Source organism: Vanellus vanellus, assembly GCF_965231255.1.
Source record: "Vanellus vanellus genome assembly, chromosome: 3".
NCBI lineage: Eukaryota > Metazoa > Chordata > Aves > Charadriiformes > Charadriidae > Vanellus > Vanellus vanellus.
In genome coordinates this window covers 77,426,725-77,440,089 of record NC_138907.1, presented here as the reverse complement: position 1 = coordinate 77,440,089, position 13,365 = coordinate 77,426,725, and the positions used below count along the sequence as shown (strand labels likewise).

Sequence of the window (13,365 nt, the reverse complement as noted above, 5' to 3'; positions counted from 1 at the left end):
AATATTTAGGAGATAACAGTGCATTAAGGACTTTTTTTTTCATATAGTAATAGACATCGCTCCTGTCTGGCGACATTTTTAGAAGATTACGTATGGCCTTATGTACAATACATTTATTTAATCCTAAAACAATTCTTTGCTTAATGGTGTTAAAGTACCATTCCTGAAGATTATGAAGGGGAACTAAGCTTATTATGTTTATATAAAATATTATACATATTTGAACACTTCTAGCTTCCCGCCACCCCTCCCGCTACGAATGCTCTTCCCTCCCCCTCCCCAGATACAGTGTCACAGATACAGTGCAGGACTCGCAGCTTTCCCTATATTTTTCCTTCATTGTGCAGTTTGCGCTACATAAACTTCACCGACACGGACTACCAGGCTGCTCATCCCATTCAGTCCCCACACATTTGTTTCCTCTGAGCCACGATGGCAAGAGCTGTACTCAGCGGCCCGCTCTCCCACCAGGAGACCGGGATGGAGAAGACAGCTCTGCCGGTGTCACCTGCCTCTCGGTACTGGTGTGAAACACTTCGGTGAGGGTGTAAAGATTATGGGCAGAGACAGAGCTATTAGTACTACTGAAACTGCAAAGGCAAAAAGTAACATAAAAATAACGTGGTCCTGGCTTCCCACGACACACTGCACGATTCACTGCTGAAAGCGGAACATTTTTACCTGATGGGATGACCCCTGGAAAGCAAGGCTTCTTCCACTATGACGGCCACCCACCCCAGAAACGCACGCCGAGCTCCCAAGAAAAGGCAAATTATTTCATGCCCAGGAAGGAACTAGAAAAGTGCGCACAGCCTACATTTTGCAGCAAATGCTTTTGCTTTTATTCACTCTCCTCCCAGTTGTGAGTTTGAAGGCAACGGAAGAAGACAACTCTGCTTCACATGTGCACACAAAAGCTAGAGAGGAGTAGTGTGGGGTTGTCTCTCAGACCTAACCAAGGCAGAAACACCGGTTCAGCTTAGAGAGGTTGTGGCAGTTGCTCTAGAAGCTGGAAGCTTGCTCAATTAAAGCTCCTCACATTGCTGTGAGGTTTCACACTCTACATACAGATTAATCTACACCATGATTTTGCCTTATTGGCACAAAAGCCCACCTTAATTAACCGTGCGCTAAAATGTCTCCTCGCCACCTCCTGATGCTATATGAATTTTGATGATCAGCTGCAGGCCACAGTAGGAAGAAGAAATGTTAGATAACTATAATGGAAAAGACAAAAGGATTTTGAGAGAACAGAAGGGTGAAAAGAACAGGAGCAGACAAAAATTACTCTGCCAAAGGTTAGTTTCCAGAAATGTGACACTCAAGTCACAAAAATACAAAATAAATGTTACTTTATGGCATTGGCCAAATATCCATTAGCTCAAAGGTACCTCATTCTAACATCAGTAAGAGGTGAGACGGTCCAGTTACGGAAAGAATGTAACCTCAGACTCTTTGAAATAAAATAAATGAACAAGTAAAATCTGTTCTTTCAATCAGGCTACTAGGGTACATATAATATATAGCGTTTCACGGTTTACACATCGAAAGTATCCTTTGGGAGATTCTTTTTTCCCAGAAATAATTTTTTCCTTCAAATTGCTTCATTTAATTTTCACCACCTTCTTACCCATTTGATGACAAAGGCAGGTTTTAGTTGCTTTTCCAGAGAAGCTGGGTATTGTCAAAACCACATGATGGCAGATATGGCCAAAGCAAGCCAGCCGTTCACAAAAGGTATGAAAACAACACGTGTTTGAGGAAGAAGAGCGCACTTAAGGTGATCGGGAGATCAAATCCAATAGAAACATGTATGTGCCCAGCTGTGATGAAAAGCATTCTCCTCAGAGCAAACAGATTTACTCATCTTGCTAGGTCTCCTCACAACATCAGTGTGAATGCGTAAGGGTATATACCATTTTTTTGTACGGACACAGGACAGAAGAGAACACACTGCGGTATAGAAGCCTGTAACAATAACCATTTACGTATGAACTCTTGTCACTTCACCTCTTCTCCGGACACCAGTTGTAGAGGCTTGCTGCTGTTACATTGCTAGTAGCTTTCTAAATGCATTTTTCCAGGTTTTCTGCAACAAGACCCAGCCTGATTTCTGAAGGCTGAAGGAAAAAAACGAAACTGTCCCAAATTACATGTTGTGTCTCTCCGAATAACTGTGGTTGCAGAAGTTGGACAATGATCCTCTGATTATGCTTCTGAACTCTCGCTTATTTACTGGGGATTTTCTGCCAGCTACCCATCCACTTACAGCCCTTAGGCACAATCAAAACATGTTTGCTCTAGGGAAAAAGAAACATTTCAGTGCAATCAAGCGCATCTGGTGTAACTAATCTGGGTTAATCACAGCAATGTGAGGGACACAGAATATGCATTATAAACATGAAAAAGGAACAATTTTCAACATGCTTTTCAAACTGCACAAGAATTTCTCTTAATTATTAATTCTAACATAAAATGATTAAATGCATTTGTTTTTGCAAGTCTTAGTATTTCTGTCACCTTTATATTTAGAACACTGACTCAGGAATGTGAAAGAAAGCTAAATTTATAGAACTCTCACATACATTAATCAGCTGCTTAACAGAAAAACAAGCCCGTCATCCACATTCCTACTGAGACTTGAGGGCAGTAAATACATTTTCCTGACTATTTTGGTGTCCAGCCTGGGAAGACATTCCATTCTTCTGTTCCAACAGATCCTGAAAGCATCTCCTTTTTATGTGACTGTCCTGGTTTCATTTAAAATAATGCTTAATTTAAAACTAGTCAGAGCACGATCACTGTGATTTCAAGAATTCAATGTGAATGAGTTAAGAAATATCAGCAATCTGTTTGGCGTTCAGTCCAGTAGCATGAAGCATATTTGTCGCTGCAGAGACTTGGGTGGGTTTTTTTCTTTTTTCCTTTTCCTTTTTTTATTTTATTTTATTTTTTAAACTTTTTATTTTTAAGACCTCGCCTGAAAACTAGACTAATAAAAACAGAATAGTAAAATACTCTGGAACAGTAAAATTTTGCTGTTCTTGACATCCATGAGCAAAACAGTAATATCCTGTGAAAATAACATAGTGCTTTAAAAAGGTGCAATATACCTGTATAGCTAAACTGGTTTGCCTAGTATAAAACTAACTATATACAAGCTTGAAAGCCTGGGAGTTCAAGATTTTAAAACTTTAAAATCCCATCAAAGAGATTGAAAAGAGAGATTTATGGCAATCACTACAGCATAAGGAAGGTGCACCAGGAATCCTTCAAAATTCCAAAGGTTAAAGAAGTTAAGTGCTGGGTTCAGATCAGAAGGGTTCATTAGAGTAACCACAATGGAGCACATGCAAGGGCAGGGAGGAAGGAAAACTTCGAGAATCTCCTTTATGGCAATAAAGGGACAGGGGACAGGGCAGGGGAGGGAAGTCTTCAGTGAGCGAAGTTTTCCTTTTGTCATGGTGAATTTTAATTCTGCATCATAGTTTGTATTTTTGGTTCTTCTCATCGTTACGAACTTCATATTGCTGGAGTCTTCTGGCTTTTAGTCCATTCCTTTCCGAGTGCAGTCTGTTAGCCCTCTCAGTACCTGTGGGACTGATGAGATTGGTGATACTGGGAGCTCTGCTGAGACGACGTGGAATAGCCCATTGTACTCTGGGACTGAGAAGATCCCTGAATGTTGCTTTGGTAACTCAGGCGTGAGCTGGAGTGCTGCAGGAAAAGAGAGTGGGATCAGGGGAATGAAAACCAGCCTGTTAGGACTATGCAGTTCGGGAAACTTTTAACCTCTATGAAGCTCATTAAAATATGACTGTCTCAGACGCTGACCAAACAGTGTTACTGTTTAAGGTCCCATAAAACAAGTAATCAATCTGATCTGCAGTTAGCCTTAACACAGCACACAAAATACCCAAGGTCACTGGCAGACACCTAGAAGTACAGCATGTACACACTCATTTTTTGAAGGAAAAATACACAAGACAAGACAGAACAGACTCCATTTCAAAATTCAGCTGTTTCTTAAACATGTCTATCAATATTTTAAGTGCTATTAATGCAAAAACAAACTAAGCCACTAACACCCTTTTTGAGATAGGTAACACTAAACGTTACAGAGAAACTATTTATTCTGTTTTTGAAAAAAAGACAACCATGACCTAAGAGTTACTTAATTTATCTAAATGAAAAAATGTCCAGTAGGATAAAACAATACAATTTTAGGTGAGTCTTTCAACCTGCTGCCTCATCTACTGGAAGCAAGGACAACTGCTTAAAGATGTGCATGTGTATGTGCAATAACCTAACAATCATTTTCCTGAATGTTTGGTTTTTTTCCCCCTCCATTGTTTGGGATGTTAGCTCAACAAGCCAAATTCATGGATCAGACCTCCAGCCTGCTGAATTTGCCCGTTTATTACCACATCCATTTCCTGTCCAGAATTAATAATGAGCTGCAAAACCACTTTCCATGAAAAGTACTGCTCAATGAATAGAAGATTCTCTAGCAAGGTAACCCCCACCCCAATCCGCAAGAAAGAAGAATCTACAAAAAACCCCAAAACTATTTGCAGTCAGCCAACAGTTTGTTTCCAGCCAAGTTAAGTTCGGGGTCAGGCAGCCATTCAATAGAGTTCTGTTCACTGTCTAGTGGATGGTTCTACTTGGCTACATCCAAGAGTCAACAGCAATCATACAGGAAAAGTGTTAAGAACCTACATTCTGATTAAATATCCAGATTACGAGTTACAGAAAGCCTCTGGAAAAGTTTGAGTTCTGACTGGAAATCCCATGGAGACAGTGGATCTGTAAGAATACCACATCCTCCACAGGCCACGCATCTGCTCAGTGAAGGCAATACCCTGATCGGTGGTCTCATCTAACCATCAGATCCCAACCAGGAAAGCTGTGAAAGCCTCCTGACAACTTTTCAGCTGGATGATGAACAGCAGGAACCTACTGTACACACAGTGTAAAACACTTCTGCCCTTTGTTTCTGCACATAGCTTTATACCTTTAATTTTACATAAATTGTAAAACATACTAAACCCTAAACATATCACATTACTTTTTCTGTGTTCTGTCTAATGTAGGAATATGAAGGTTGCTTTCCAGGTGAAGCACAGTGAGGCTAGACAGAGAGGTAACAGTCCAATCTTGCAGACCTCTGTATCTCAATATAATATCAATATAACTTCATTTGTTTGTCAGGGTCAGTTTGGGAGGTAACAGCATGCTGGCTTTGGAAGAGATGTCTCCCAGCAGGCACAGATGCTGTTAATAACCAGATGATGCATGGCCTGCATGGTTAGATCGTTAAGAGAGTGTCTGAAACCTGGAATTTGTCTCAAAATTCTGAAAGTTTTTGCAACTTCTAACAGAAAAGAAAAAGAACTGTGATAATTGCTATGGCTTTATAGGAACTCGTTCTGGATGAAAAACATCAGTTTATCATGTTAAGCAAAAAACCCAAGGTCACATAAGGAAGGCTCAGTAAAATTCAACAAGGAATTTGCACTGTCATTTGTAGAAGCAGCATGTGTCGGGGTTGGAGAACTACAAAAAAAAAATTTCAACACAGACTTTAGATCAAAAGCTAAATGAAACTCAAAGCAAAGAGAATCTTCTTCCTACTTCTGAATAAGATATAATGGAATAAAATTAATGCCATAACACTACAAGAATGCATTAACTTGCCCATGCTTATTTTTGTTCCACAGAAGAAAATTTGTTTTTAACAAAGTCAGACTTGGACAAATTGCAGACATTCCTTTCTGGAACAGAAAGGGCAGATAGCCAAATGCAAGTGTAAAAATGGATAATCAGACCATACAATTTAGCGAGTGACATAAAGGAAACATACAGATCATTTTGATGCCTGTGCTGTTAAAGTCTAGAAGGAAGGAGCCATAGGGGGTAAAAAAAAAAAAAATAATCTCACTATCTAAAAAAATCAGATTTAGACTGCTAGCAACTTGTAAGGGGGAAGTTTGCCAACAATTCAGAGAGCTGTTTAAGAATTCTATAATGGATATCATCAAATGCAGCACACCAGTCTTCAAAATACAGACCAAAACAGGCCAGCCATAAATACTGTGTAGTCAGACAGCTGTAGTGATCTGTCCAGACCTCAAGCCTGTCTGGAACTTTTCAAAAAAGAAACCTAGTTGTCTTTACCCTTAAATTGCCCTCAATGCCTTCATGATCATTTGTAATTAAAAGAGTAAAACAGAAATGAGAGAAAAATGTCTGGCACTGAGAAATCAATTGTCTGTGGAGAAGGTCTGGAGGGCTAAGACAAGGCAACTCTGGAGCTGGGTTTTTTAAAAGCTGCTGATTCTAAGTTTAAAGCAGCCTGAAAAGACCCTTCTCCAAGGTGGGATCCTCTTAAAGGCTAGTACCAGACAGAATCTTTAAATCTAACTTTAATATCTACCTTTCTTATTCTGCTTTCAACTCATTACTGTCCCAGAAAGTACAAACTCACAAGTATTGAAGATCCTGATAAGTTCAATACTTTCTATATTTAGTGTAAGTCACTTTTTCAGTGGAAAATACAATTCTAGTAAGCAAAGAGAAGTATGCAGATCCAAAAATAATTCAGTGATGCTGCTTATACTTATGAATGCTACTGTACTGGAAAACTTGAAATCTATTCAACTTCAGTCACATTAGAAACAACGCCTGTCTTTGTGCCTTGATTGAGCATGAATCATACTGATGAACCAAGACATCATTTCTGTGCTAATATGCATTTTTTCTTTAACATCAGAAGACGACTTAGCAAGACACTAGAATAAACTACAGAGCCACTCCATGCATGTGATGTTATGAGGTAGAATGAAGCAGGAACCAAATGACAGCGCCTAGTTCTCACTTTGCTTCTGCTTCTCACACAGGATTTAATACTGCTAAGAGCTGAGTATCCTGAACTGGATCTAATGCAGCATTTAGTTCCACTGGCTTCAGTAAGATTACTCTCAAACTTAAAGCTAAGCAGATATTTAAGTGCTTTCCTGGACTGGACTGGTCCTCAACACTTTACAGGGTGCAGCAGATAGGACTCATAGTGGTATTCTACTGAAAATTACTAACCACAGAACAAAACCATTTTACTATAAACCTTTAAACCCATGTTTTTATCTAATATAAAGAGCCACTAGCTCAGGTTACATGAGAAATTCATTAAAATGTGATCTGTTCCTGCAGTGGGAAAGGGAGAAAACGACATTTTGGCCCTACAGTATCCAAAGCAGCAAAAATTGCAGAGGTACCTGATAATCTGAAGGCATGACAGGCCCGCCTGAGTTAGCGCCTGAAGGCCCTATGCGTGGTTTCTTGTTGGGAGGCACCTGGTTGAGGCTGGAGTCCTGGCTGTGCTGTAGTCCCGTGCCCGCGCCCCCTCCTCCGGCGCCAGTGCCCCCAGCTGTCCCGTTGGTCTGGGTGCTGTTCTGCTGCTGCGGCTGCGGCTGCTGCGGCGCTGCCTGCGGCTGCTGCTGAGGTGCTGTTTGCTGCTGATGTTGATTCTGCTGCTGCTGATTCTAGGGGAAGGAGCGACACAACACAGTCATCACTTGTTCTGAACGAGTTTGTGAGCTTTATGGAGTGGAGTCACTGACCCCGGTGGCACCGTGCCCGTGGAGATAGAGGCAGGTCCGCCTGCTCGAGGGGACAACACAGCAAGGATGTGTGTCTGGAGAAATGCATCCTCGTTATGCTCTCGCACTTTTATTTTTTCTTGTAGTTGTTTTGTTTTTGTAACAAAGCAAGCTAGACTAAAACAGAATGAACAGTCTAGTGACTCCTACAGCTAGCCAAGCACTCAGCGAGGAGGATGGAAGGAACCATTTATAAAGCAGTAATGGCCTAATGAACTGAATCAACCCCCCCCAAATTTCACTAGTGCTCAGTGGCAGATGTGGTGAACCACAGTAAATTATTTTAAGTGCTTCAACAGCCTTGTTCACTCAGAATCAAAACCACTTTTCAAACTTTCACAAATGACATGTTACAATAACCCAGAGGAGGTTGGCAGCATTACTGCCAGAAAGGTAAGCAAATTGAGACCAGAGAAATGATATAATTTCTTCCAGGTTACAAGAAAATTCTGTGGCAGAACCAGAAACGGATTTCATTACCGTTTTGCTCTCCTGTGCAAGTACCTTGTAAAAAGTGGTATGCTGGGAATACATGGTGTGCTGCATAGAGGGTCAGAAAATCTTACTGAAATAGCAGAAAAGTGAAAATTGACCAGAGACAAATAGCTGAAGACAAAAGCAGAGGAAACAGCTGAGGGAAGAATCTGGCAAGGCAAAGAGAGGACTAGCAAAGGAGGAGAAGGCAGGCAATTAAGATGACAACAGGACCTGGCAGGAAGAGAGATAAAGATAAAGGTGCAACAAAAGGGAGGGAAAAAAAAGTTAAGATGGGCAACAGGAGAGCAAAAGACATTGTACTCTTCTGGCTTCAGAGGGCTACAGACTAAAAAGAGTATTAAGGAACCGGAGGGAACTTTAGAAAACCAGCAGAGTGCAACTCTGCCCTCTGTGGTTAGACAGTTACAAGGAAAGACCACCCATCTGCCTGCTTTCAAGCACTGGGGATGAGTCTTCCATCAGAGCACTGAAGCACGTTAAGGGAACTGCAAAGAAAAGCAATTTTGCTCCAAATGCAAGATGTCACTTATTCATCATGGAAAAAACCTACAATTGTCATGGCTTGAATTAAAAAGCTTTACTGCCCTCCCTCCAATATACTGTATGGAACATTTCAGGATAGTATTTTTTTCCTAGGATATCTGCTTATGTAATTATCAGAGCTCCGGTATGGCAGCCTTTTATAAAAAACTCACATTATTAGTTTCTCAGAAATCACGACAACCAGTTACCACTAGCAGAAAATTCTTGATGCCCCAATCACCAAAAGGCATTTAGTTACCTCAGATAAATGACATAAAATTCTGCATCTATGCTATTCATCACAACAGCTTCCCAAGATACATTCAGATGAAATTTGCAGTGATGTATTCATTTAAGATTACAAAGAAGCCTTGTATCTTCAAGGACTTAAGGGTGAATTGCATTTTCATTTCACATTTAGCAAAGCCAATAATGTATCCTCCTGCTTGTAGTTCTCAAATCCCATCTTAGATTGTGTTTCCCGGGAGATTTAAACTTTAATAATTTTAGAAGTTAATCAAGCTAATGTGTAGGAAAAAAACCCTGTTAAGCAGCAATTTACCTTTTAGTAATGGTTTGAGCTTCACTTATACAAACAAGCATCAATAACTAAGGCATTATTTGTGGCAGAATTCTGAAATTTGTGTTTTCATAGGGGTGTTTGGGTGCAAGTGAGGTGGTTGCTACTGCAAGAGCTGAAAACCTGCAATTTTGGTACATGTAAACATAGCAGGAACTCTCACAATTAAAGACAACAGTTTGTCGTAGGTCCCATGTTTCGCTCTTTGGATATTAGCACAAAATTTACCCGACTAGTCTGAGCTTGCTCTCCTGTGCAGCTCCTACTGCTACTGCCCGGATAGAGGCTGAGGTCTACTCTGTCAGACTCTGGCTGGGGTTTAGCTGCACCACCTTAGCACACAAAAAACAGCTTAGGCCAGCAAAAACATCATCCTCAGGTCAGTCTATTTCATGGTGGTTCCTAAGTGAATAAACTTATAAAAGTCTGAAGTTAGCAATACATTACCACATGTCACCTCTCAAGCACAAATTACCAAAATGAAATTCTGGTCCTGCCTAGAAACCAACCGAGCAGAAACTTGCCTAACAGAATTTGAATGAGAAGAGAATCTTTTCACTTTGTTTTACAAACACTCATTTTAGCTTGGTAACGGATGTTTATGTTAAAGGTTATTCAATTCAGCTGCAAGTTTCAAATAAACAAACACAGGGAACTCCTCTAAGTTTCCAAAAGACTATACAGACATCTATGGTTTTAAAAACAAACAAGAAACTAACACTATTTAAAAACAAAACAAAACAAAACCAACAACCTCATAAAGAAACAAAACATGGCACAGATCCAACTTTCAGAATACCCTTTACCTTCAAATTTTCTACACTGTGAGAACACATTCAATGGGTAATTCGTGACTTAAATTACCTAAATGGTCTGAAAAAAGTTTAATTTGGAATGTGTGTAAATACATGACTGTCACCAGCAATCTCAAAGGCCATTTATATTAATGGCTGTTTTGAATATAAACATGCCATTGTTTTCCCCCCCAACACTCCCAGGAAAAAGATAGATATTTACTCTTAAATAGACTGGCCTAACAAAAGCCAGAGTCATTTTAATTCCTAAGGTTTGTTCTTGTTTTTGAAGGTGTGAGAGTTGACGCAAAGCTAGTAACTAAATTGCAATCAAATCAGTATAATGACTTTCTTTGTATTTTTGCTTAGGTGTCTGTTTCCTCTTTTTGAAAAAACTATCTGGACACAAAAATCCAGGACGTTACCACTTGTTCTCAGTACAGAAGAATCTACAATATCTGTTCCAAACCCAAAATTTACTGTCTGAAATATATTGTGATAGACAAACTCAGCTAATTTCTCATGTTATGCAGAAAATCTGAGAACAGAAGATGCATGTAGTCAAATAGTTTCTCCAAAAGATTAACAGTCCGTCTCATGTAGTCCTCAGATAATTACAGTTTAAGACTGTTTTTTCACATTTTGCTAGCTGTACATTACTGTTGGTGTCTCACTGTACAGTTTTAAGGGAAAATAACAATCCGTTTCATACACTATTGCAGTATTGTCCAGCCTTCACAGCATGACAGGACAACCACTGCAGTCACGTAGCACAGCTGAGCTACATGCACAAAGCAGGTCAGATTGTGTTGCAGACACACCAAAATTTACTATGCACACAAACAAGTTCTTGCCCACGTTTATGGAGCTATGGGAAACGGAGTATTAAGAGCAGATTGTTGCTACCAGAACAGTTCATGGTCCTTATTACCCCTTTGTCTGAGGGCCCTTAAAACACGATCAGGAAACTGTGTGCAGATGGATGAAATGTTCTGATGTAGTGCCAGAAGCAGGCTGCCACTATTTATCTGAGACCCTGACAGCCATCTACTTTCAAATGGCTGGATGGATGCCAGTCATACAATGGAAATGCCATTCTTTTCATGTGAGGACAATGTATTTTCATCATGCAGTGCAGGAGGAGGTAGCAAGGTCCTCTTGGAATGATGGCAGCTGAAAACAGGCGACTGCTGACAGAATAACCCATCCAGCTCATTTCCCACAGGTCAGGGCAAACCATGCTGGTGATACCACCTGAGACACCCCAGTCATCTGATACTTCTAATCTGTCTGGGATGCAGTGCTAACAGAGCTTTGCCTGGAAAACACCTTGTTGGTTAACTATTCACGTTTCATTAGTTTTCATTTGGTAGCACCATTACTCGTTCATACCGCATGCGTAAAAGAAAAAAAAGAAAAAAGAAAAAAGAAAAAAGAAAAAGAGTTTATTATACCTTATCCCCTTTCTCTTCAGGTTCATCTTCATTGAGGAATTCTCTTTTAGGATATGGAATCTGACAGCCAGCAAATACACTGAAACACAGTAACCAGTAAACACTCCACAAATATGTACATAAGACATAGATTTACTTAATGCTATACTAAAAACAAATTAATATAACACAATTTAATTTTTTGTATTTCACAAGTCCTCTTTCCATAAGTGAGTGGCACTGTGGGCACCAAGACAGCAGCAGATACCAGCAGCTAGGTGCTGATCGTAACATCAGATCTCTCTGGTGTTGGCATGAGGCCATCATTTAGAAATCACGGCATGGTTGAGCATGCTGGAATGCCAGAAACCACTTGATGATCCAGATGGCAAAATGAACAAATATGCTGTCAGAGGTTCCACAACACCTAGTTGGAACATGCATGGCTCACTGAATAAAGGGCCTGATCCAAAGAGTATTAATGTCTAGAGTATTAATGTCTTATGGGTCTGCCTTGCTAACAGTGGGCTTAAATATATTTGTCAATCACAACTGCAGAGTTACTTTCAATTAGCTTCTCAGGTCTTGCTTAGATAGAAAAAATAGCTTTTAAATTCATCTGGCTAATGGGATTTGGAACATTCCTTAATGCTTATGGCAGAGACTTTATCATAATGTTATCCTGTAATCCGCGGGGAGCTATAGCTTACATAGGACAGTATCAGATAAACACTAAATAGAAAATTACTGCTAGATTTTGACCAGTATCAGTTTTTTATATTTCTGTGCCAGCATTCAGAATACAATCAACGTGACACGATTTTTTTTTAAAGTGTGTTAACAGCTCCTAATCTAGCTGCTGTGTAGTGTTTTGCTTATCCAAACAGAAAGAAAGACAAAAAAAAATCTCAGCTAGACTCCTTTTGCACTCCAGTGGCTGTTCCCTCCATTTAGTGTTGCCTGCTAGCTGAGGAAGCAGTGAAAGCAAAGGTGGAAGTCTCTCTGCAGCCAGCTCCTACGGATCATAATGCTACAAAGCACCGTGCTTATAAAAACTGGGAAGAGAAACTGGAAGAGGAAAGTCTACCAGTAGGAGCTGAATATAAAATTTGGATTTTTCATGACAATAAAATATATAAAGGCATAAAATCTGTACTCTCAAGCCTTCTGAACAAGGGACCTGTGGGATTTTAAGCAGTCATTGATCTCCTCACTTTTCTCTCCTCATACTCTTACCCTGTGCAAGAGGGCATTGGAAGGGGCTGTAGGTCAGAACTCCCCTAGTGCTAGGGAGAGGCACAATGAAACCGGGCAATGGAGAACTTGGCTCTGTGAGGCTGCGTAAGGCAGAACAAGGTGCAGATTAATTCTCCAAATATTGCAATAATATTGTCACATCAGCATTGGTAGTACATTCAGAATTCCAACACTAGTGTGTTATTATTGTCTACGACCCCTCAGTTCTGGCACCAGCACTTCAGCGCTACGCTAATAGTTTCTACTAAGCATGCATGAGCTACTACTTCTTGTGGATATAGGTAGGTATCCATGAATTTTTCAGCTGTCATCTCATATCAGGGCTTAGCATTTAGCAGGAAGAAGACACCCCTGAAGAGCACACAAGAGGGAATACATACTCTGATGTAGGCAGAGGATCCTCTTGAAAGTAGGGGTCCTGCAAAGCCTGCTCTGAGGTAATTCTCTTTGTAGGGTCCATAGTAAGAAGCTTCTGAAGCTGCAAAGTATAACATTAAAAACAGCAAAAAGCTTATCAAACTATCATTTTTCAAACAATGATTTATATGTCTTGGACTGTGGATTGTTAAATTATTTGTGGCTTATCCAGACAAGCCTAAGTTGGCATTGCTTTTTCAGTA

The 13,365-nt window shown here is 40.1% G+C and overlaps 1 protein-coding gene across 1 annotated transcript in view; it reads right to left on the bottom strand.

Annotated features, from left to right (window-relative positions):
* Window positions 1–278: 278 nt before the first annotated feature.
* Window positions 279–13,365, bottom strand: part of CDK19 (cyclin dependent kinase 19) — a 130,713-nt gene continuing 117,626 nt past the window's right edge. Inside the window, exons 10-13 of the mRNA XM_082480431.1 lie at window positions 13,126–13,223; window positions 11,510–11,588; window positions 7,278–7,544; window positions 279–3,717 (exon numbers count right to left, since the gene is read on the bottom strand). Of these exons, the coding sequence (XP_082336557.1) occupies window positions 3,586–3,717; window positions 7,278–7,544; window positions 11,510–11,588; window positions 13,126–13,223 (576 nt within the window). The 3' untranslated portion in view covers window positions 279–3,585. The remainder of the gene's footprint in view (window positions 3,718–7,277; window positions 7,545–11,509; window positions 11,589–13,125; window positions 13,224–13,365) is intronic.